This window comes from Canis aureus, chromosome 1 (assembly GCF_053574225.1).
Source record: "Canis aureus isolate CA01 chromosome 1, VMU_Caureus_v.1.0, whole genome shotgun sequence".
Classification (NCBI taxonomy): Eukaryota; Metazoa; Chordata; class Mammalia; order Carnivora; family Canidae; genus Canis; species Canis aureus.
The window spans coordinates 72215670-72240292 of record NC_135611.1 but is presented as its reverse complement, the minus strand read 5'-3'; the positions used below and the strand labels follow the sequence as shown (position 1 = coordinate 72240292).

Genomic DNA, 24623 nt, shown 5'->3' with positions numbered 1-24623 from the left:
TGGACCAGTTTTGAGAGAGTGCCCTTCGGGGTACAGGGCTGGATGGGCCCCTGATGCAGTCTTGGGGCTCTCCTCTCTATGGCCCCTGTGGAGGCAGAAGCCAGGCCAGGCCACCACATGGTGAGGGCTGCTGGGGCACACTTTGTAAAGGGCAGTAGTGAGGTGAGGGAGAGAGACCATAATGGGGGAGAAAGACCAGCCCTGGAAGGAGAGTTCAAGTGCAGGAGGACAATTGGGGAATGACCTAAAGGGACCTGCAGGATGTACTTAAGGCCAGGGCTGAAGGATTAACCTCCAGGAGAGAAGGGCCCCTCTTGGAACACAGGAAAGAAAGATCCAGAAAGGGAAGCTGCAGGATGCTGTGGGTGGGAAGGAGAGCTGAGGGAGCCTGGATGCCAGGCAGGGCCTGAGGAGATTGCTTGTGGTATGAGCTGATGAGGCTCCCTAGAGGCTGCTGGCCCTAGATGTGGGCTATTTTATAAACAGCAAATTTTTGAAAAATATAAAAGCCTCATGTGTCTGAAACTATAAAAAATGAAAAACTGACATTGTTACTGGTTGTTATATAGTGATTTGATATCTTAAAACATCTTAAAGGCACATGACTTATAATGAAAGAAAATGAAGTGTTAGCTGTTCTTTGAGCCCTTCTATAGGACCTCGTGTCAGCTGGTTGTAACCCTCTATTTTTGTTGAAGGCACCTTGTTTCAATCCTGTCAGCCCTGGAGAGAGGATCCACAGTGTTGACTCTAATAAGGTGGATGAAGTGATGTTATAAAATAAGAATGCCCAGGAATCAAGTGATACACATCCATGTTTGTCTGTAGAAAGTGGGAGTTTTATTATCCCTTAGAAGAATGAGATGAGAAAATACAAAGCTGCTTCCATTGTGAAATTACCTGGTGAATATTGTGTGTGCTGTCTACCCAGTGTTGCTCCATGTACATTTTGGGAAGAGTGTATATGGGGGGGGGGGGGGGGGCAGAGAACACACCCGGGGGCAAAAAGGTAGGTAGTGAGAGAACCATTGATTTTTAAATTTTCTTTTAAAGTAACAAAGTGGGGATTAAAATCCAGGTGGTGATATGAATATTCTGTTGATCTAGCATTGACTTGTAGACCTGTAAAATCGAGTTAGCTGACAGGGATTATCGGGCCATAAGCAGGGATAGAGAAAAGCTAAATGTAGAGAGAATAATGGAATTCAGAGTAATAATTTTATTTTATTTTATTTTTAAAAAACATTTATTTATTCATGAGAGACACACAGAGAGAGGCAGAGAGCAGGCTCCATGCAGGGAGCCCGATGTGGGACTTGATCCCAGATCCCGGGATCACGCCCTGAGCCAAAGGCAGACGCTCAACCACTGAGCCACCCAGGCGTCCCCAGAGTAATAATTTTAAAACCTTGACTTTAAAATAAGTATTTTTCAGTTCCTATAAGATGTATCTTAAATTTATTTTTTCTTCCATTTGTAGTTTGAGTAGTGCCCTGTGCTGCAGTGCATTACATGCAGTACAGTAGTGAATAAGACATTTTAAGTTCTTGGATTTCATAAATACTATTTGCTCAGAAATTTTCATTGTTTTTATGCCATATGAAAACATCTTCCTCTATGCCTTTAAGTGATAAACACCATTTTTTTTAACCTATCCTGTATGAAAATTCGAGAATAAGAGTGACCTTATGCATTGTGTCTGTGAGAGATTATACATATATACAGACTTGTATGAAATTACATGTACAATCATTTAAAAATTTTTTTAATGGAATAGTAAACTTACAGTTTTTATAATGGGACTGTGAGACATGGTTCTTATTTCCATTATGTGCCCTTTATTTCTTGGTGTTACATTTGCAAGGTTTAAGTGGTAAAGAAACCATGAAAACTGCTTATTTCTTTTCTATGTGTTCACTTAAGATCAGATGTCTTCTTGAATTTTTATCTAGGTTAAATGATATTTTTTTGGCATACTACATGCCATAAAGAAAGAAATGGAATAAACCATGATAATGTTTTATTAAAATACTTAAGCACAGTTTTTATCATTTCAGAGTGTGTATATATATATTAAATTGTGTTGCGTATCTTTAAAACATCACATTGTACAACCTAAAAATAAAAAGATAAACACTGGATCTTTTGATCTGCTCTAAATATAGAACTGACATGAAAAGCCACAGAGAATAGGGCTTTTTTAAAAAATTTTTTTAATTTATTTATGATAGTCACACAGAGAGAGAGAGGCAGAGACATAGGCAGAGGGAGAAGCAGGCTCCATGCACCGGGAGCCCAACGTGGGATTCGATCCCGGGTCTCCAGGATCGCGCCCTGGGCCAAAGGCAGGCGCCAAACCACTGCGCTACCCAGGGATCCCTGAGAATAGGGCTTAAAAGGCCCCAGTGTCAGTGTCTTTGGGGCATAAGCCCTGAGGTTTACCAAGGTCAGGTCTCCAGTCTGTTCACAGGCTTTTTGGTGTTTGCCCTTAGCTCCTTCCAGACCAGCTTGTCTTGCTTCTGGAGCATCTCTTAGAGCAGAAGACTCTGAACCCCCGAACTCTGCAAAGCCTCGAGAGGACATACCAGCTCTCCCAACAGGATGCAGAGGTAAGCAGGAGTGCTCTTGGAGTTTGGACAGTGGGCCCTCGTTGTTGATGAAGAGTGATGGTCCTATTGCACCCCAAGATGCTGACACTGCTCTTGCCATTAGAAGCATCCATGCTGTGTGCTTCTGAGTGAAGAACAGGTACTTTATGCAGTGTAGACTGCTCCCCTGTTCATGCTTGCTCCAGCACGGGGCCTCTGATCCTCGTTGTCACCAGGGTATGTTGAGGTCCTGAGTTTTCTGAGTTTTTCCTTTTACATCTTAAATCGTAAAGACCAACATCAGTCTCCTAAAGGAATGAGCAGATAGGGTGGAGTGTTCTTGAATTAGAAACTCAGACGGGTCATTTTGTGCACGAAGGTGGCGCCATCCTGCTGCATATTAAGGAAACTTGGCTCAGATGTGCCAGAACTTCTTGGTTGCATTCAGTTAGGACAGGAAAGGAGCCATGTGTAAAGGAAATGAAGACTAAATCTAACAGCCGTGGTTTGAAAAGCAAAATTGGATTCTTGCGGGAAAGCAATATGATGTGGTTCATAATATCTTTTAGCTTACTTGGAAGAATGCAGGGTGAATCCTAAGATGAATTCCACAAGTTTTTATATATGTGAAATAGTAAAAATTTATTGTATTAAGTCATCTGAAACAAAAAAACAAGCACACACTCAAAAAAGAGAAAAACTCTCTTATATAAAACTCCTAAAATGCAAGTGAGCTTGGTTTGTGTTCAATTGAAATAACTGAACATTGAAACCCGTCCAGTGCCATGTGGCCGCCTGTAGCCACCCACAGTTCTCGAGTGCTTGATACGTGGCTGTCGTGAATTGAGATGTGCTGTGAATTGTGTGAAATGCACCATGGATATGAAAGACAGTGTACAATACAAATCATCTCATAATTTCTTCTTATTGATCACAGTGTCGAAATGATATTTTGGATTTGTTGGGTTAACTAAAATATGAAAACTAATTACACAATCACTAAAATGGAATAAAGCAGGAAAAGCCCACTCATTATTATTAAAAGGTAAGATGGACATTGTTACACTTTTGAAAGCCCCATAAATTCAGGAGTCAATGGTAAAACTCCAGAGAAGACACATGTGGCTTTTCACCCACCTGAGCATAGATCAAATGTGCAACTGTTGCTCTTTATTTTAACTCTTATACTTTTGTTTATGGGAGTTTGCAGATGTCAGCCTGTTATTTTTAATTAGTGCTTAAAAGATACTTTTATTTATAGGCATGAGGTTATGTTTTAATCAGAGCCGAATTCTTCTGAAATGCCAAGCCCCTGTGACTGGCAGCGGACAGGCGAGGGCAGGTGGATCAGAGCAAGCATGGGGCACCTGTCACTCTCTGCCCAAAAGCTGCAAGGTGCAAGACCCTGTGTTCCCCCTTGTTGTTACTTTTAAAAACTACAATTTAAAAAAATACACAGCACTCCTAGCTGCAGGCTGATTTGGCCTGCTTTCTCCAGAGCTTGTTGGCCTCTGCTCTGGGACATGCAGGTTGATTGAGGTCAGGGGTGGGCAGGGGCCAGATGCAGGAGGGCCTTGAGGCTGTGGAGCGCAGTTGGGATTTTTTTTTCTAACAGTGTGCCTCCACCCTGCCTCTTTCCCAGGTTCTCTGAGGTCCTGGCATGTGGTTACACTGACAGCTCGTCTCCTTGTGAAGTTTCCTTGAAATGTCAGTCAGAATCAGAAAAGCAACAGGATTTTGGCTAACCAGGCTGTTTTCTAGAAACTTTATTAGTTAAGTGTGATTTTTTATGACATTGATTAGCAGGAATTTAGTTGAATAACCATCTGCCTTTATTTTAAGTGACAGAACATTTCATGGGAGGAAGAATTGTTATTTGATGGGAAGGTTTTGAGGATTCTGACTTTATTTTCAATGGTTCTCCTTGGCCTAAACAAATCCGGATCGTCCCTTTCAGTCATTATCAGAGCTTTTAAATATGTCCTAAATGGCAATCATTGGAAAGTTGGCCAGATTTGCTGGAGTGTGGTAGGCCGTGTATGGAGCATGCCTGTGGGAAAGGGCTCCGGAGTGACTTGCCTGGCACAGAACAGTGTGAGTTATGGCCTGCTGCTCTTCGTCCAGGGTGCTGGGACCTGGGACCAAGGCTTCAGCCCCAGGGACTGCAAGGACTCTAGCACAGAGGAGGGGTGCTCGTGCCAGCATGGGGAGGGTGTACAGGGAGTGCAGTCCCGCACATTTCCCAGGTGTACGGAAAGGCTCCTCTTACTCTTCTTGGATGGGCCTTTTTCCTGAGAGCGGATACATAAGTCCCTTTTGACAAGGGAGCTTACTGCTCCTCGCCTCACTGCTGCAGCATCTCCCAGCTGCTGGAGCCGTGGCTCCGGCTGCTCCTGCCCCCACCTACCCAGGGCCCTGCAGCACAGCCTTGTTGGCTGAGTGGTGCACGGTCCAGGCTCCCTCCACCCTCTTGAGTATTCTCAGCCATGTAAGACACCTGTCCTACTGTGACTTGGGGCCCCCTGTCCTGTGGCTGCTTCAGCTCCTTTGCTGTTACCTCCCTGGGCCCATCCCTTCCTCTCTGTGTGTGGGCAGGCTGGTGTGGTCCCACTGGGAGGTTTATTTTTAATTATCCTCTCTAGGTAGCCTGGTGTCTGTTAGCAACTTACTGCTTCTGGGTTTCAGCCATGTTCCCAGAACATCTGCTCTGTGAATCAGGATTTCTGAGCATGGCGCCTAGGCCCATGTTGCAGGTCAGATTGGTGGGTGTCGGCCTTCTGAGCCCCAGTCCAGGTTACATGCCCCCTGGCTTTCATGTGCCTGCGTCACACATGGCGTGAATACACAGTCCTGCTCTGTGGGGGAAGGGATGCCATGTGCTCCCGGTCCTAGGGGAAGAGTGCTGGAGGACAGGGGTCAGCAGAAGCCGGGCAGAGTCGTGCGTGTCATCATGGGCCACTTCATGCCTCGCCTGCAATTCCCCTTGCCACCCTCTGAAACGTGGGGCACTAGTGGGGGGATTTTCATCTTCCTTAGTCTGAAAAGTAATCATCAACCATTTTTTTTTTTTACATCCTGAGCTAACGAAACTATTAACCATGTGTGGGGCTGCTTTTAACCAGAATGGAAAATGAGCTGAGGGCAACCTCAATTCGCAGAAATACATTGTTTACAGTTTTTTTTTAACATATTGGTTCAACTAAAGAGCCATGAAAGTTAAAAAAAAAAAAAAATAGATGTTTAACTGATTCTCGGGACAGAGGCTATTTTATTTTCTAAGATCCTTTTCTAAATGATGACTTTCCTGCCCTCTTAGCAGGTCTCTTGAACTGTAGCATCGCTGCCGTGGTTGGGGATGAGGATCCACGCAGCTCGGCTCTGGGACCTTTCTCCCCAAGGGCCCCTCACATGACTGTGAAGTTAATTTCTTTCTATAGACTACAATTGAGCACTTCATAATTAGGGGCACACCTCAGGTGAGTTCAGAAATTCAGAATCAGTACCTCAGCATCTTATCTGGCTTAGATGGGAGTAGAGGGCATTAGTCAGAAAGGTCCCCAAGGTGTTATGCTCTGCTCTGGTGCTTCAGTTGGTAGATTGAGCCAGAAATTTCATTCTCTGAGGGAGACAGTTACCAGTGTCAGCTGCTCCCCTCATGTGTTTGGGGAATTACCGAGGGCCGAAAGGAAAGGTCTCCTGAGTTAGGTCACAGTGGGACAGCTGGGCTGTCCCCTTTAGTCTCCCTTCAGGGGACAACCCCTCATGGTCAGCCACCAGCAGGGAAGGATAGTGCCTGCCACTGGCCTCAGGAGTGCCTCTGCCATGCCTTGATCTCTTAACACCCCAGCCAAGCACCTGATCCTGGCTGAGGCACTGCCTTGGTAACAAGCTCCACTTGAGTCCCAGGCTCCCGAATGGCTGGTGACCTCCAATAGCCACGTCATCACCTTCCTGAGCTCTGTCTTCCTGTCTGCACAGCAGTCTGGGCTGGACTGTAGACTTCCTGGCTTTTATGGCCACAACCAAGTGGCAAAAAGTTTCATGAAACCAGTTTTACATTACTATCTTTTCCTATTTCATTTTCTTTAAAAATGTGCGTTGCAATAAATTGCAGTAAATTGATTTTATGAGTCACCAAATGGGTCGCAGCCCATAGTTTGAAAAATGCCGGGCAGGATGACGTTGCTCCTCCTCACAACCCCCCTGCTTCCTTCCTGTGGACCATGGCCAAGGATCCTGAGCTGCCACTGCCTCAGGATGAAAATGGAACCATAAACCCCTTCCTCGTGGGATGGGACTGTTAACAACATGATGTGAGAAAATGTCTGCGAGCATCCATGACCTTAATGTAATTTCTGTTCATGTAAGACCCACAGTCTCTCATTTGTTGTGAAATGGTCTAGTTTTGTTATTTAGCTGAAACACACTTTGTATTATCTCCTTCCTTTAACCTGTCAGGGAGAGAGAAAAGCGTAAGTTCCCTGTTAGGAGCTCCTCAGCATCTGGTCACAGAGTTCTTAGTCTAGGGGCAAGGTGAGCTGAGGGGGAGGTGGGGGGAGAACTTGCTCTAAATCACGGTTTCCCAACCTTGTTTGTTACTTCCAACATTTGGGCCAGGGAATCCTCTGTTGTGGGGTGGCTTGTGCATTGTAGGAAGGTGAGTATCCCTGGCCTTGACCCATGAGAGGCTGTCAGGAGTGCCACCCACCCACCCCCGGCTTGGCAATCAGAAGTGCCTCCACATAGGACCAAATGTCTCCTGAGAGAGAGAGTAACACTTGTTTAAGAGCCCCAGCTCTGCAGCGCCCGCTGATTCACAAAAGGCAAGTTTTTCCTCTGATCTAATAAAGTGCCTGACAGTTGGTCACAACACAGTGTGGAGGAGCTAGAAAGATAGTTAACAATGATTAACGGCTACCCCAAGTCCACTGTACTCTTCAGGCTTCAAAGGATGTAACCTTGGGAGAGGTGAAAACAAAACCTCTCTCCGGGAAGAAGAAGGAACTTCTAAAGTAGTAGTAGCAAGTAAATCTGAGGAAGCAGATTAGCAAAGAGGTACAAACCTGTTTGACCACTGGAACCCAGAGTAAGCCACGCCAGCATGTAAGGTTCCGCTCCGCAAAGGACACGTTCAAGGTTGATTGCAAATGGAAAAACATCCAGCTTTTCAGGTCTTCCCCACATCACTGCCTTTCGTCTGGTTCCTGCTGAAGAGCCCTGAAGAGTTCCAGGAAGAGCCCTGGAAAACCCACTAAGTGGCCCCTTCCCATGGTGGGCTTCACATACGTGAAGGGGGCGTGATTTGAATACACTGTTACCAAGAGAACTCATTGTTTGCTTGAGGTCCAGAGGGGATGATCCCAGGAGTGCCCTGGTCTGAGGACTCTGGTGCTCATTTCTGATTTCATTTGGGCCCAAAGCATAGTTTCTGTGAATTGACACAATTTCATGATTCACAGATCTTGGCACATAAAAAGGGCAGAGAATAAAAACATAGCCATGTGTCACGTCTCTGAATCCAAACTGATCCATTGCTGATTCTGCCCATTCCTTTTAACGCTAACACTCCTTCATTCAAGGGAGCCTTCGCCTGCAGAGTCCAGGTCTGTTCCTGGTCACACGGAGCACCCCGCCCCTCTTCCCTCCTCTGGTAGCTTATCCGCAGCGCTCCAGCTGCCAAACAACTAAAACACTTCTATTTTGTTTTCCACACAGAACAGTTTGGAGGAGAAATTAGTTGTCATCTCTTCAGGCTGTTGCCACGTCAGGATGCTGAGTTGGTAACATTTATTAAAATGCAGCGTCCGGAGCCCTGTACTTCCTTCTGCTATGGTCCAGCTCCATGCACTGTCTGCACAGCAAAGCAGCAGATGCTAGGGCCTTGCTGGTGTCATGAGGGCAGCACGGTGCAGGGATGCCTCTTCTCCTTCCTCTCAGGGGCAACGCACACACCCCAGAACCTCCCCAGGTCCTCACCCAGCATTGTCTGGAGGAGGCACCATCCTGGCCCAGAGCCCCACAAAGGCAGTTTGGGGATTAAGTATAAAAAGGGAGCATTGTGGAGAGTCAAAATGATGTGTGGCAATTAGCAAGGTGGTTTTTCAGGGTGAGATAGGGAGTTTCTAGAAACACCGGTCATATCCAGCATTCAGCTGTTTGTCACAATTTCTTTGCAGGGACGACCAGTCTGTCTTGGTGGCCCCGTGACATGGTTAAGCTCAGGCTGCAAATCAAGAGGTTGAATGCTGTTGAACCCCAGCTTTAGGATGTGAACTATAGTGTGAATTAATACCCATTTTTAAAAAGGCAAGACAGTGCTTTGGGCAGGAGGCACTTCTCTGTCTCTCTGACACAGGGTTGTATAATTCATTTTCTAGAGTTTTGAAAGCTGGACGGAGTGCACATCGAAAAATGAGATTGGGGCAATTTTTTTAGTTGCTTTTTAAACCTTGTGCCTTTTATGTGGGAAAGAACGGAGCTCTTATATAATTCTTTAGTTATATTTGTGTATTTTTTCCTTGTCGTATTTGGTTTATGAAACAGTGTTTTAGAACATTTCCTTCCAAGTCTGGAAGGTATCTCTAGGTCTTTCTTGGAATTTTCTTTCTTACTGAGTTCAGTGCCCCTGGAGTTTTTTTGGGGAAATCTTACAACAAATAAAGTGTCCTCTGCTACACTATGATAAAGGAATTTTTCAAAAACTGATCTAAAATAACAGTACATAAAAACTTTCATTTGTCAGATAATATTCCTCTCTTGTTCCTGAGGCCAGGGATTGTGTTTTATTTACCTTGAAATTTTCTCGTGTGTGAAGTCTGCTCAAATGTGTGTTAAATGGTGAAGATTTAAAAAAAAATAAGCCACTAATGGCATAATGTGCTCATTTTTTCTTAGAAGAACCATTTAAATAAACACTTAAAATCAATTCATAATATTTATAACTCATCTGTAAATAGAAGAAAAAGGAAAAGAACATTCGGTAGAGGGGCTTTTAGCCACAGGTTCAGCCAGACTTGATGAGAAAAGTTCCTACTCTCTTACTGTTCTTTGTTCTTGCCATTTGGCGCCCTGCAGCATGTGGTACAGAAGCTTTCTGTGCCCTGCCCCCGCACCCCTGTCTACAGATTTTCTCAAAAAGATAGAGATGAACACATTTTCTGGGGTTACAAATAACATTGCCTTATTGCTCTTTTGGTAGAGCCCCAAGCCCCGCTACATCACATGTCCCTTTTAGCTTTAAAGGGCTCACAAGTGAAATCAGCATGGGGTTTTGTTGGTGCTTCTGGGTTCTGTATACCTCCATCAGGAGTTTACATATTCCCTATTCTGTTTCTGTGCTGAAGTCGTCCACAGCAAAAAAGCGCACCATTGTCTGTGAACACTGCCATTGTTTCCCCACAGCTGTAAACAGCCATATTCACATGTAAAATGTCCCATAAATATCCTAAAGAAGAGGGCTCACTTTTGTCAAAATGCTGTCTTTCCAGATTGCTTTTCTCCCCTCGGGTGCCTTGTCTGCATCCTTTCCCAGCTCTCTAGTTCCGTGGCACACCAGGAGTTGAGAGTTGGGGTCATCTGGCCTTCAGGCAGTGAAACCCATGTACCACACAGAGAATGCAGGTGCTGCCGAGGTGTGTGGGGAGCCTTCCCCAGGGCAGATGCTGCAGGGCAGGGGGCAGTGCTCTGTGGATCCCACACCATTCCTGGCAGTGTCCATGCCTCTTAGGTGTGAATGGTTGTGTCGGTACCTGATAGCAAAGAGAAAATTACTGGATTTCAATTGTTTAAAAAATTAAAGAGCTCCCATTTATATGCAAATGGTAACATTCTGTGTGTCAGTGTGTGAAATTTAAAGATCGGCTCAACTTAATGGGGTGGCACCGAGACCGATTTTTTTGAGCTACTTGGTCTGCATGTTGCCACACTGCAGCCTTGAACTGCATGGAGCCATGTTGCATAGACTGAGTGGTCTTGCCCATCTGTGGGTAGAAGCGGCTGACCATGCTGAGTGCGAAAGTCCACAGGCCCTGGTGGAGCCAGCCAGCTGGAAACGAGAGCCCGGCCTGTCCCCTGGCTCTGCTGTCAGGACACCAGGTAATTTCCTCAAGAACAAACTCTGTAGAACAGCGTCCTTTGCTGAAACAACCTTCCCCAGCTTGACTCTTGGGTTGTTTTTAGCAACAGCTTTAAGAAATAGTTCACATACCATACGATTCACCATTTAAAGTGTACAATTCAATGGTTTAGTGTATTCACAGAGCTGTGTAGGCAAATGATTGCAGAGCATTATCATCATCCGTCAAACCCCCAGACCCCATAGCCGCCGTTCCCAGCGTGACCACCCCCGCCCTAGTCCTGGCAGGCACCCTCCGCTGTCTAGATTTGCCTGTTCTGGGTGTTCGTGTACACGGAGCCCTGGATGATATGTAACCTTCAGTGACTGGCATTTCATTTCACGTCCTGCTTCCAGGAGTCGCCCGTGTTTCAGCGTAGATCAGCACTTCGTTCCCTTTCCATTGCCAGATATTTTCGATTGGGTGGATTACAGTCATTACGGACATGGGGCCATTTCCACGTTTCAGCTGCTGGGAATAGTGGTTTCATAGGGAGGGTGTTGAGAAGAAATAGGGACTAAAGAGAAGGGGGGGAGGGCTGAAATTTTCACAGCACATGTCGTATGGCTAGAAATGGGGCGCCGGCACCTCCTCGCTCAGGAGCTGATATGTTGCCTTCCTTCTGCGCTTGGATGTATGGTCCTTGTCAGGGTTTTCCGCTGCACCATGTTATGTTCTTTCACGCCACTCATCACGAAGGTATTGGTTCCTGGATTCTTCTGAGACCTTCTAATGAACTGTAAGTTCCAGGAGGGCAGGGGCTTGTTTTATTTAGCGCTTTATCCTCAGTCTTTTGTAGGATGACTTTTCTTGAGTCTCCAGTGACTGGAGTAGCAGCTACCAGCATCTGACCTGACAAGGTGATGGGAGTAAGGAAACACCCCCTGGAGGGCCCATGCATTTTGCTGGACTCCGGGAGGCCCTCCAGCCTCGACTCTGCCTCAGAGGACAGTGAGACAAGGTGCCGGTAGCCCTTCTGAGCTTATCAGAGGAGGTAGCTCATGGCCTTGTTTTCTGTCAAGAGAAAAAAAAAAAAAGTCCTTTTTTTTTTTTTTTTTTTTTCAGTAAAGGCTGTGTGTCACATGGTAATGAAAGGAAGAACAGGTGGAATGTGTTGTTTCCTAATTACAGACTTACATGTTGGAATGGACTGCCACCCAGGACTTAGTTGTGATGGGAAAGGAGGGAAAATTGTGCCATAGTTCAAGGTGGACCCAACATGGGCTCCCAAGTGCTACTTTTTTGAGGCCTGTTTCTGTTAGTAGCATTAATGACATTAGATGAAAGGGCATGTCCACAAGAGAAGGAAGAAAGGTTAGAACTTGCCCAAGTGAACTCTATGAGTACGGCTGCCTCTTAGAGCCCTTGACGTTTATCGTCACGTGTATCCTCCCCATCACTCACTGTGGGCATGTCAAATGTGAGGCAGTCCCAAACGATCCCTGTTTTGCATATTGCTACAGCTCTCATTATTTTTGGCTACAGCTGGTTATCACCAGTTGTCCGTAACCAGAACTTTAGGGACTGACTCAGGCGTGGGTAGTAGGAGTCCTGAGAAAGAGCAGAGAGCCTCCGATGCCTGTTTCTTGTCTACCCTGGGTGGAGGGGACCTGCCCACCCGGCTGCATGACTGCAAATGCAGGAACTTATAATTCCTTTTTATTTCAAAAAATAGCATTAAGGTTGCAGCTCTTTGGAGTAAGGAGCAGTGAATATGGGAGAGAGAAGGAGAAGGGCTAGAATCACTGTACGGATGTTGGGATCTTTCGTCTTCTCATGAGGTACCCCAGACCCTGAATAGACCATTACATGTACCCCTAAACAGAGCACTTGTTGGAGATGCTGTCTGTCCTCTGCAAGGGTCTTTGTGCTGCCGGGCGGCCAGATGGGCTTCCCTCACCAGCCATAGAGCCACTTTCAGGCAGAGTTAAATCAAATTTCAGACACAAATTGAAAAAGCAGGTTCATTTATTGCAGTGTTAGATTTATTAACTCCCAAAAGCCATGAGCCTTGGTCTTTCTGCTTACAGATATAAAATGGAACTCTAAATGAGGTTTAATGGGCTTCCCAGATCATGTTCCCTAGACAGATTTTTGTTTTCCTTATAACAGTAAATTTTGAAATCAAAAAGACTGAAAAGAAAGGAGAGTACTTCCTGTCACAAATAGGATGGGTGGCATTCTTCAAAGCATTTTATGGCTTCCAACCGTGCCTTATAATTTCCAAGAAGCTGAAAAGCATTCCGAGTCTTTAAAAGTGATGCATTCATTCAGAAACATCTATCAGGCATGTACCATGGGCCAGGCATTGAGGCAGGGCCTGGAGACACCTGGAAGATGCCTAGCCCCTGTACTTGCCACACTTGTGTTTTAGTGTAGCTACGATGTACACAGGCAAACAAGGAAATGCATCCCACCCCATGAGCACTGTGGGCTGAGCAGGTGCTGGACATGACTCTTAAAAGTGGCCCATGGGTGTGGGGTGCTCATGGACTTGGGCCGAAGAGGCGAGGTGAGGCCTGTGCACAGAGAAGATTCTGCGAGCAAACTCGGGTGTGCGGGGCTGTAGCAGTGCCATCTCGTGTCACAGCAGATACCCCTGTCCCCTCCCCTCTGCTGGCCCCTCACAGCCTGCTTGTTAAAAACCAAAGGCTATTAACACACTTCGGGACTTTCTGGGATGCACTGAGACTTTGATGGAGTTGTAGTCCATTAACAGAAGGGCCCCCGTGTCGCTGTTGCTAAGTGAAGGCATGTGGCCACACACCTAGGAAGCCCAACAGCAGCGAATAGAGAAAAGAAAGAGTGCAAGATAATAATATATCCCCGTGGAATGCTGCTGTGAAGATCAGAAGCGAATTTGGCTGACTGGCTAGAATTTCATATTCATGGGGTTGTTTGTTTGGGTGAAGTCACACATTTATGATTTTTAGACATTTGATGATAAAGCAAGGGAAGCAACTCCCTACAGGAGCCACAGGTGCTTTTTCAGGCCTGGACACTGATGTGCACCAAACCAGACCCTGATCCCAGGACTATGGTGAAGGAGCCGTGTGGCCCGTCTCCTCTCTCCATACGATGCTGGTGGCTCAGTGGGCAGGAGGACCAGGTCCCGGGGGGGTTAGCAGAGTTTTTAGAGCTGACCTCCTGTTCTGTGTCTGCAGCAGGGTCTGCTCAGCCTTTGTGATTTCATTTATTCAGGCATGAGAATTCTTCTGGGAGACACTAGTTTTCAGACTCGAGCTCCGAGGAACCCAGGGCCCCCACAGAGGAGTTTACTGTTTAACTTAAAGGTGGTTCCTGCCTGACATAGAGGTTTAAACTACTTGAAGAAGAACCACTTTTTCTTTTCTCTGATTTGTCTTTAGAAGGTTCCAGAGTATGCTTCTACTAAAAGGAGAATTATGTTCCAGAAAGTTTTGAAAACCGCTTTAGAAAATGAATCTATTGGTTAATAAGCAGTCTTATGGGGAGCATTCCCAAAGAAGAATTTTTTATTTCTTTGAAAGAGCTTCATGGAAAACATTAAATTGAAGAAAAAAAAAAAAAGAACTTGAGGAAAAGCTACTAAAGAGCCTTGAGAATTACTAAACATGGGACCTGAGGTGTAGTGATTCACAGGGGAACTCTGACAACATGGGGAGACTAGGAGGGAGCTGGTTTAGGGGGTCACTCTTCCTAAAGATTGCATTTCCTTGATGTCGGGTCACCCACCCACGAGTGACATCTGTGCTGGGTCCGCCGGCTCAAGAGACAGCTCTGCTTCAGAAGGAATTTAACCCGCAGGAAGAAGAGGACTCCGAGGCCCCACATTCAGAAACCTGCTAGGTTTCCTGGCAGGACGGGGCTGAAAGAGGCCTGAGCTGGCTCACAAGGACCTCGCAGCTCCGTGTCCTGGGACAGCATGCAGGTAGCTTTGAGGGATGAATGTTTACGAGCACCCCTTCCCCTCGCCTCCCTCCAGGACCTGGGTATGGACTTCGGGCCTCAGCAGCAGTCAGCAAAATGTAGCCAGGACAGCCGTGCTCACCCACTCACCCACATACCATCTAGGCTGCTTTGGCAGTACACTGGCAAATGGGCTGCTTGAAAAGCCAGAAACGCTTGCTGTCTGGCCCTTGACAGAATTTCCCAATTCTTGTTCCAGAGTTTGGTAGGAAACGTGAAAATTCTCAGGTTGAGAAGAGATTAGGGTGAGAAGTAGGCTTGTTCCTCAGCAGTCTTTCTCTCCTGTTTCCCAGAGATGACAACTAAATGAGGGGGAGCCCCAGCACGTCCTAAAGGAGGTCACGGTCATATCCCAAAGCGGCCCCATTGAGTCGTGGAATGTGTCCCCTTGAGTCTGACACGTGGGTTGGGAATACAAATGACACCCATGAGGCAGGTCCCATTTTTTGAAATCAGGGGAGCAGGCCAGAGGTACTGCAGCTCAGTGAAGCTCTGGGTCATAACGATGGCAGAAATGCTGTGAGGCTGTTCTGAGGCCCCGCTAAGCTGAGCCTTCTGTCTGCACAGGTGGTTTAGGAAATTCCCCAGTGCCCGGCCCCTAGGTGTACTTTCTGAATGACAGGAGAAATGCCACTTCCCCAGGCCTCTTTGCTCCCCACCAGGCATCCCTGCTGCTCTCCGCCTGAGAGCCCAGCCCTGTCTGCCTTCCCTCACAGGCTGCTCTGCCTCACACACCTTCCAGACCACCCTCTTGGCCAGCAGCCATCAATCACCTCGCTCTGTCATTTCACCAATTAACAATGCTTCCTTGAGAGGATACTCCCAAGTTTTTATAAATTCAGTAAATAACAGAACTTCTGAAGTAGAAAAGAAAGCCGGAAGCATGCCACTCCTGCTAAGGTGACAAGCGCTTAGTGTATGGGACTCTTAGTTGCACATACTGTGGTGACCCCAGTCAGTTTCCACAGCAGCCCACAGGAACCACGCTCTTGTGACCACCGTGGGGAGCTGGGCACGGTGATGGGGCTGCTGAGTGGCAGACCTGGGTTTCCAGCCTGGGGCCTCAGGCTCTGGGGCTCAGGGCACAGTGGGTCAAGAATCAGTCAAGTAGATCACCACCGAGCATAAAGAAAAGGACAGAAGATGCCAGAGTGAAGGGAAGGATTCCATGTGTGCATGTGTATATGTATCACATGCAGGATACCCTTGGATACACAGGTCGCGTGTCCGCCAGGTCTCCTGGGGGCTCAAGCCCATTGCTGCACATACACATGGCACATCTGGAGGAGGCCCTGCTGTGGGTCAGGGGTCCATCAGCCGGGAGCAGTTATGTGGATTATTGGAGGATTTTGTTTGTCACCTGAAGTGGGTCTGACATAAATCCTCTTCTGCACACCTACCTTCATTGTTCCCACCTCAGTTCTGAGACTTGCCCATCTGCACTCAACCCCAGAGATCCCATTTGTTCATGGACGCTTTGGAAACCTGGAAACTTCTGGGTACCCAGCATAGCCTTGAGGGGGGCGGGGTGGTTGATGGTGGGCCTGCTTGTCCCAGGCTGACAGGGCAGCAGGGGCAACTCAGGCGTGTCCTCGGGAGCAAAGCCTCAGGTGCCCTGCCCCTTGCTCTGCCACAGTGGCCAGAGGGACAGCGGGCCCTCGGGGTCCCTGGGCCTCTGCTCTTCACCCTCGGGGCAGCTCTGCCTCTCTTCCCTCAGAGACACTCATCCTTTTCTCCTCCCCTCCCGCCCTCCCCACTGCCCCACCCCTTCTCTGGCTGGCCAGCCACATTGATGGGATTCAGGAGTAGGATAGTGGGTGACTTGGGGCTCTCAGGTGATGCTCGGCGCGAGTTTGGAGTGATGTGAATTTGAGTCCTAGGTCAAAAGGTCATTAAATGTTTTCAGCTCTACTGACATAACTAAAGTACAATAAAATGTGGATCTTTAAGGTGGTATTTGATAAGCGTTGGTCTGTGTGTGGGCCTGAAACACTGAAGCTCAGGGAGCAGAATTGGAGCCACAGAGGCTGCAGACAGGAGAGCCGGGCGTATGTGCACGTGGTGTCTGGTTGTCATCTCACTGAGGAAGTTAAAAGACAGTGGGACCACTACTCTGTTATTTAGGGAATAAGGACGAGCAGATCTTTGGAACAGACAGCCCTGTCCTCAGAGGCCTGCCCCACATTCTCTGGCTCCAGCTCCCATGGAGGAAGGAACGTGATACAAGTCTGGCGGTCTCTGTCGAGGATGATTCAGGTTTCTCTGTGATCTATAGAGGGAATATTCTATCCATGCCCACTTCGGAAATATTGCCGGGAAAAATTGAGTGCCATTTTGCTGCCAGCTTTTCAGGAGTACCCTCATCATGTGTGGTGACAAGTGGCCATGCAGAGTGGGTCCTGGATTTCGGAGATCAAATATGAGAGTTTTCTTTGTGAGAGAAATAGGAAGAGAGAGAAAAGCTGTTTGCGTGAACAAGAAGCATCTGTTGAGCCCACAGCGTCACACAGCACCCCGGTGAAGTCTTTTAAACATCATGTCACCAAAATATTGAAATGCAGTGAACTTTAAAGAAAAGACTTGTTTTTTCTCCTCCTCCAGGGGAGGAGACGTGGGCTGTGCTTCCTGGATGCCACATTGGCCTTCAGGGGTCAGAAGACTAGATCTCTTACTAATTGTGACAATAAACTGTTCTTAACAGAAAGAGAAGTGTAAGTGCTGATTGCATGTTGGTGTCAAAGGGCCCTTTACATGGGTCTCCTGGGCCTTCACCCATTTGTGGCGGGACCACCTGCTTCCTGCCTGCCTGAGGCCTTACTCTGCTGTGAAATAGGCCCTCATGTAAGCCTTGTTATTCCTGTGTGTGAGGATCAGGAAGAGGGGAGCATTGTGGTGTGCAGGTGCCAGAAGGGGTGCTCTTCTCTCAGAACCCCAGGCGGGCGCGGAGCCATAGTCCATCCCGCAGGGCGGACCCCCCCCCCCCCTTTGACCTTGCCGAGCTGGCCCCCGTCTTAGGCAAACTCACAGGTGGTGTCTGAGGTGTTTAGGTTACCATGACTGGGAGACAACAGCGAAGGGGCATTCAGGGGCTGGTTGGGTGCTTTCCAGGGCTCGGGAGCTGGGGTCTGGTAGGTCTGGTGGGCCTGGTGGCTTCTGATTGGTGTAGTATGACGAGCTGGCTTCTCGGAGCTCTATTCACTCATCCTTTCTGTGAGAATATTTTAGGGGCTGCCCTTTCCCTTTTATGGTCTGTTCATTTCAGTTGGCTTTGTAGGAAAGAACATTCTGTGGAAGAGGGAAAGATTGCCAAGACCCATCCAGTCCAGCCTCTTCTTGTTTGTTGTGATGCTCGGAGGCAATTAGCTCATTTCCATGGGCCTCTGGAATTCCTTTGTGGATATAACGTGTGTTGGCATCCTGTCCTTGGAAGTTCAAAGGGTTTGTTGCCCGCAACAGAGGGCAGCGTCACCAGCACCCCTGAGGGAGTGTGCTGTGGCCCAGGGGAGGGATGCTTCCCAGAAGAATCGTTTCTTCATTTCTGCTTGTTTGTGTGTAAATCTATTTATAGTAGATGAAAGGACAGATCTAGCCAGCAGTGGGTAATAATGATACAGTTTACGGAGCCTTAGCCAAAATGTTGACATTGCTTATATTATCCTGTTGCCACAAATGGGATGCAAAGTCTCCCTCTTTGAAAGGCAATAAAAACAGGGAAGGAAGGAAGCTTTTGAGGTGCTTGTAATCACTTCCATGTAGGGCTGGTGCTGAGCCAGTAGGGGAACAGAAAGTGTAGACTGCTCACTGGGTACAGTTGACAGGGCTTTGGGGCAGTAGGTGGGCCTGCGACTGAAATCCAAACACCAAATTCGGGTTGACTCTCCACCTAAAGAATGTGCTAGAAGTACCAGCAGAGACAGTTAGTGCTGGAACCAGACCCACATTGTCGAAAGGGCTGGGGTTCCTGGCAGATTCCTTCTGGTAAACCTTGAGTCAAGTGGATCTGGGCTGAACGGCCCCCACAGTTGGCTCAGCTATTTGCAGCAGGCTGCGGAGACCTGTGGCGCACGGCGGCGGGGGGCTGCTCCCCTTCCTGGTTTTCTCGGGAATATAGACAACTGTGTCACTGTGTTGTTCCAATCAACAGCATTGAACCATATTGGTCATTGCTGGAAATTAGGCAGCTGTGGTTTTAAAGGGAACCTGCGTGGACCGTGTACTTGCAGCGGTTGTGTGCTTCATGGCCCAGGTAGGTTTTGCGTTGATCTGGTACCTTGCAAAATTGTGTTTAAAAACATCAAAACACCCGAGACAGGTCCTTTCTTTCCCCAAAGTTGACGGGAGAGCCTTCCAGTGAGGACCATGGTTCCTTTCCTTGTAGAAGAAATGAAAGTAAAAACTTACATGTCGGGGACATTAATGTGGTTGAGAGAGTGACTTTTTTGCTACCACAGATTTTGTCCCTAAGACAGGCTGAAGAAACCCACAATTTGTTGCTTACTGGATTCTCGCTCCTTCCTGAAGGTTCGCCATCGGTGGTGTGAACTCATTGTTAAGCACAAATACACGAAAGCATACAAAGATGTGGAGAGATTCCTCCAGGAGGATCAGGTGAGTTCCATTTTCGGGAGGTGGGGTCTTTCAGCGCTGCCCTCTCACTGCTCAGTGGACTTGGTAACACAGGGACCCAGGTGGTTAACTTCTTCACAAGTATTTAAACATTTAGAAGGAGGTAGGAGCTGACGTGACACACGTTGGACTCGTGTTCCCCCTCTGTGTCCATTTATGACATGAATCATACCCTTAACAGCTGCCGAGGTTGGACCAGGCTGTGGACCACTGTCACTACCACATGATGCACACAGACCTCGCGCAGCATTGCCAGGTCTCGGGTCAGGTGTTGTCTTAGCTGTCACAGTGTGTGTCCGTGTCTTCAGTGGCCCTACTGTAATGTGTGGAGGGGGAACTGGTTGGGGTGAGCCCCGACTAGTCAGGACAGACTGGTCTGTACCTGCACCAGCCACACCCACTTCAAGTGTCCTTCCTCCAAAAACTTTCCTCACTCTTCACAGGGGGGGACACGGGGGGAGGCAGTCACCTTCCCAGGAGCCCGCAGGAAGCACGGACATGCACAAACGTGCATGGGGATGCCCTCCTTGCCCCTGTGCCCCACCTACACCTGCTCCTCATGGCTGCATGGGCCATGGGCCATGGACTCTGTCAGCTGCTGGAAGGTGGCCTGCAGCTTGTTGCCATTAGCGTGACCATTGTGTGCTGCCAAGCAAGCCCTGTGCCAGGCACTGTGGGCTGATGGGATGGAGCTGCGGGGTGGGGTGGGGCAAACAAAGGGACTCTTGAGAGGGCCTGAGGATGGGGGGCAGCCATTGAGGGAGGGCTCGTTCTTCCCACAAAGAGAAACTACATGACTTTGTAGCAGAAGAAATGTCACATTTGCACAGTTGGAGCAGAGGTGTTTGGAAACACAGGAACAAAATGTAATAGCAACTTAAAAGTTTCTTCTGAAAACCAAAAGTAACTGCTTTTTAGAACCAAGATCTTTGTTAAGAAGGATCACCATAACTCAGCTTTTTCAGGGGAGGGTTTTTGAGCCCCAGACTACGAAGTTTTTATCTTGTGCTCTCTTCAAGATCTTCCTTTTAATTTGCTCCAGCAGCATGTAATCCCTGGCATAACTCTCCTTGAAACAAGAGAAAAGGCAGAACCAAAGGGGCCTTTTGGTCTCCCCAGAACATAATTGGCTATTTTAAAACTGTAGGAAAAATGCAGAGGTGTGTCTGTGTAGCATTGTTTTTGAAACTGCAGCGGTGGTGGTTGCTGCCGGGGTGGGGGGCTGCTAAGGGGCCCGAAGCAGCGGCACCTTTTCCCAGGGGCTCGAGAACTCTTCCTGCTGGGGTGCCACGGACATGCTGGTGTCCCGGCACACTGCCCTGGGAGGCTGTTCTGCGACTGGTGACACGCACACGGTGCCTCCGGAGCTGCTTTCAGCCATGCATGTTGCTGTGGCAGGTATCGTGGGGACCTGCCTGCCCGTCACCCCTGGAGAATCAGTTGGATCGCCAGGGCTCTGTGGGTGGGATGGCTGGCTGAGAGTTCCGTGGGGTTTAGTGTGAATGAGAGAGAAGGGACTTTAAGCTGGGGGTTTCTGAAGTACAGCTAGTCACCTGTCTCTTCTAGGGTCTTTGTAGTCTCCAGACGGCAAGATTGTGTGTAGGCAGCACATGTGTCCACGTGGATGCATCATTTCCTTTCTTCCCTGCTCTGCCTCTGTGCCCCACAGGCCATGGGCATATACCTGTATGGGGAGCTGATGGTGAGCGAGGACGCCAGGCAGCAGCAGGTTGCCCGCCGGTGCTTTGAGCTGACCAAGGAGCAGATGGATAGATCCTCAGCCCAGGTGGTGGCCGAGATGCTGTTCTGAAGAGGTGATTCTCTGCCTTCCCTGTCTGCCACTCGTTGCTAACCGGAGATTTCTCATAGGAGCCACAAGAGCCAACAGCGAGGTGCTTGGTGGCTGGTGGCCCAGAAGTGCAGCCTGACCAGACGGGCCCTGCAAGCAGAGGCTGCGCACCCCAGAGCAGAGCTCCCCTTGGCACTGTTCAGGCCACCTAGGATTTTGTTACTTGGGAAAAACGGGTCAGAATTTGGAGTAGGTTTAGACAGTGGGCTGGGGAGGCTGGAGGACCTGCCGGAGGGCTCACGCAGGAGCACATTGCCGGGTTACCCCAGACCCTGAGCTCCATGCAGATGTGTGTGTACGTCGGTGGCCCCTGGCCGCCCATCTGCAGGAGGACCTGAGGGGCCCAACTGGAAGGCTGGAGGAAGGGCCTTGGCCAACGTGCGCCACGTGCTCCAATGCAGTGCTGTGCCCGGCTGCTTCCTCACCTCAAGTTGGAGCAGAATTTCTCCCTGGTCTACACTGGAGTGGGAGCCTTAAAGTATTTAAACTGCTTCCTATTAACTGTGCTTGGAGTTGGCCGGTTAGCTGTACATCCTAGCAGTTCATGTGTAAGTGGGTGTCTACGTTTTAGATGTCACGTCCCAGTGTGACAGGAAGCGTTAGGTAGAGTGGAGGGGTTGTGAGGCATTCCTGCAATAGCCACCACGGCTTCTGTCTTCTTCTCAGTTGTTCCCCAGGCTTATGACATAATAGGGCCTAATTTTATATCTTTTCAACTTTCACATCAAATCTCAAGCATTTTTCATGTTTATACAGAATTCTTAATGGTTATTTAATGTTTTATGTGGATGTTCTTAACCGGTCGTCAGACTTTCAGCATGCTTCTGTTTTGCAGTTAACAAAACCATTTCTAACGTATTTAAGTATATTTATTTGAAAGGACTCTTGATACTAAGGAGAAAAAAGGGTTTTCTAAGTGTGATCCTGCTCTTGCAGAAGAGTCCAGGAACTGTGCAACTGGGGGGGTCACGGCGAGCTCCATGGCTCTCGCTTCTCCGTCATGAGTTTTCAGGGTAGACCTGGTCACGGGGCTGCTCCCTTCTTGGAACTCTTCCTTCCTGTCCCTGTCCCTTGGGGATGAACGCAGGGCCATGTGCATGCCCTTCCCCATAGCCCCTTCCCTGTGACGGTGGCACTTCAGTGGAGGTTACCCTGACCCCGCACACTGAGAACTCAGCCCTTTCAGGGTGGAGGCAGCTGTTGGTTGCACTTTTCATTTCATGTCCCAAAGCTGCACGGGTGAGTGTGGTCACCTCTGAGTCCTGCTGTAGGCTAGGCCTCTAGGACTGCAGGTAAAACACGCAACACGCAGAAGTCAAGGCCACGTGGTAGCTAGTGGGCAGACGGCAGCACCCGGCGTGTGCAGAAGGCAGCGTGTGCGGTGTGGGCTGTGAGCAGGTGCGGCACTGCTCCGAGTGCTCTGGCTGCTTGGGTTCCTGGCATGCTGATTTGTGACTTAAGATTAAAATCACATTGCCAGGGATTACCACGCATCCATGACCTGGGCTGCTCCTCCAGAAGCCGTAGTTCTCTCTCTCTGCAGTTCGGAGAACAGATGCATCTTGTAGCTCTTCTCCAGAAACAGAAGAAGCAACAGCCGTGGAAGATGCTCGGCGGCCCATTCCTTATGCCCAACCGACGACCTCTCTGCCGAGGTGCAGAGCTTAGCTGATTGGTGAACAGTGACTGGTTTCCGCTTTGTTCACAGTGGCTAAGTTCTGCACCTGAAGAGAAGGTGAGATGGGGACAGTTAAGTTGGAGCTGCTGGGGCACAGGCCGCCGCTGAGTGGTCCACTCCGTGCCGGGTGTGGTTCTGGAGGATGCGAGACCCACTCGGCTCCAAGGATGCGCTGTCTCCTGTCGTGGATGCGCGAGGGTACCCAGAGTCTGCGGAAGGATAAATCCACTAATTAGCCGGCTGTCTGAAAGGTCAAATGTATTAAAAGCTGCAAAAGTTATTCTTCTCTAAAAACTAAAGCCAAATGCATCACCAAAAAATCAAGTTAAAACGATGTGAGCAGTTAGTTGCATGTGAGTAGGGCCGGTGCCTTCCAACCCCGTTGCGGTTTCGGGAGCGCGGTAACCTGTCTCTTGTGTTCGCAGCCCCAGCGAGTTGCGCCGAGCTCCCAGCGGGGGGCACTGCTGCCCGGGCTGATTGGACCCGCCCTCCGGTGCCTACTGAGCTGATATCAGTTCTCATTGTACACACTGGCTCAGTTCAGCAGGAACAGGAGTCGAGCCCTCGAGCAAAAAGCCTTCCCCGTCTGTAAGTGCCCAGAGGCTCCAGAGCTGGGACCGCGCCCCCGCGAAGACGGCGCCCCTCGGTGTGTGGCTGGTGTGGATGCTGCCGCAGGCCGGGCGCTTTGCTGACTCGCAGGGGACGAGCCTCACGCGCGAAGGCAGGCCGCGGTTCGCACTGCCCCGGCCGCAAGCCGCACCCCCCTCAGCAGAGCGGGGCTCAGGCTGTGGGAGCAGGTGGAGCAGAGGGGGCCGGGAGCCCCAGCATCGGGGTCCTGAGGTGCAGGCGGCTCCACTGTCCTTCCACACAGAGGCACGGATTTACAAGAATTCCTCTGTCGTTCCCAGGCGGTAACTTTTATTGCTGTTTCCTTTTGCAGGAAAGGTCACAGCGAGATTCTTTTCCGTGCATGTGCACCCAGCCCTGGTGGGACCGGGGCCACGTAGATGCTGGACGTCAGAGGAAGGGCAATGGGGCTGCTGAAGCCAGCAGCATTCACGCCACAGTGCTTCTCTTCCCGAGGCTGCCGTCCCCGGGGCTCATGGAGCGCGTGGTGCCTTTGTGCCGCCCGGGGCTCACTGCCTCAGGACACGGAGTCCGAATTGGATCTCCTTCGTGGGGTGAGGGCACTTCTGTCACAGGTGATGAAAGCCATCTGAGATACATCGGAAAAGCTGCTGTACACTTCGCATATGGCTGCTCTGGGTATTTCTAGAATCCCAGGGAGCCCCAGAGCTTGTATCCTGGGACCATGGACACCGTCTGATATGCTTCTCTAGATCATTGCAGAAAGATTCTGCAGGACTGTGTTGATTGATAGGTCTGTTTAGATTTTTCCAAAACGTTAATATGCCCTCGTTAAAGGGGCAGGGTAAGAATCCAAGATGTATTAATAAAACGATGGATCACTATTTTTGTCTTCGTGTGTGTGTGTAAGACTTTAGTTATTCATGAGACAGAGACATAGGCAGAGGGAGAAGCAGGCTCCAAGCAGGGAGCCAGACGTCGGACTCTAGGATCAGGCCCTGGGCCAAAGACGTTGCTAAACCGCCAAGCCACCTTGGCTACCCCTCCTGTGGGCTTAATGTAATTATGTTTCAAAAAGGAAAACGGAGTTACCCAAGGGGTATGGTCTCTGCCGGCTGCTACTGTCCTCTCTCCCGCCTCTCTCTTCATGACTTCCCAGGTGGTGCCCCTCAGGGAGCAGGGTGGGGCCGTGAGGTGCTGCGACCTTCCCCGGCATGCACGTGCACGGACAC

General features: G+C 48.9%; 2 protein-coding genes across 55 annotated transcripts in view; one reads left to right on the top strand and one right to left on the bottom strand.

Annotated features, from left to right (window-relative positions):
- Nucleotides 1-24275, top strand: part of AOPEP (aminopeptidase O (putative)) — a 333384-nt gene extending 309109 nt beyond the window's left edge. For 11 of the 48 annotated variants that reach the window (XR_013383688.1, XR_013383691.1, XR_013383690.1 and 8 more), the window contains one exon: nucleotides 2493-2571. Coding sequence is in view for 23 of the 48 variants with exons in the window: in XM_077904208.1 (XP_077760334.1) it covers nucleotides 2493-2609; nucleotides 19116-19258; nucleotides 23744-24079 (596 nt within the window). In the remaining 25 variants the exon portion in view is untranslated. Of the gene's footprint in view, nucleotides 1-2492; nucleotides 2610-3525; nucleotides 3634-5904; nucleotides 6065-8303; nucleotides 14303-14488; nucleotides 14613-19101; nucleotides 19260-20535; nucleotides 20675-20945; nucleotides 21091-23228; nucleotides 23392-23743 lie in introns of those variants that run through there. The other 37 variants (XM_077904208.1, XM_077904267.1, XM_077904179.1 and 34 more) reach the window with 26 other exon arrangements.
- Nucleotides 21973-24623, bottom strand: part of FANCC (FA complementation group C) — a 290345-nt gene continuing 287694 nt past the window's right edge. For all 7 annotated transcript variants that reach the window (XM_077904513.1, XM_077904471.1, XM_077904481.1 and 4 more), the window contains one exon: nucleotides 21973-23012. In XM_077904513.1, the coding sequence (XP_077760639.1) occupies nucleotides 22458-23012 (555 nt within the window). In that variant the 3' untranslated portion in view covers nucleotides 21973-22457. The remainder of the gene's footprint in view (nucleotides 23013-24623) is intronic.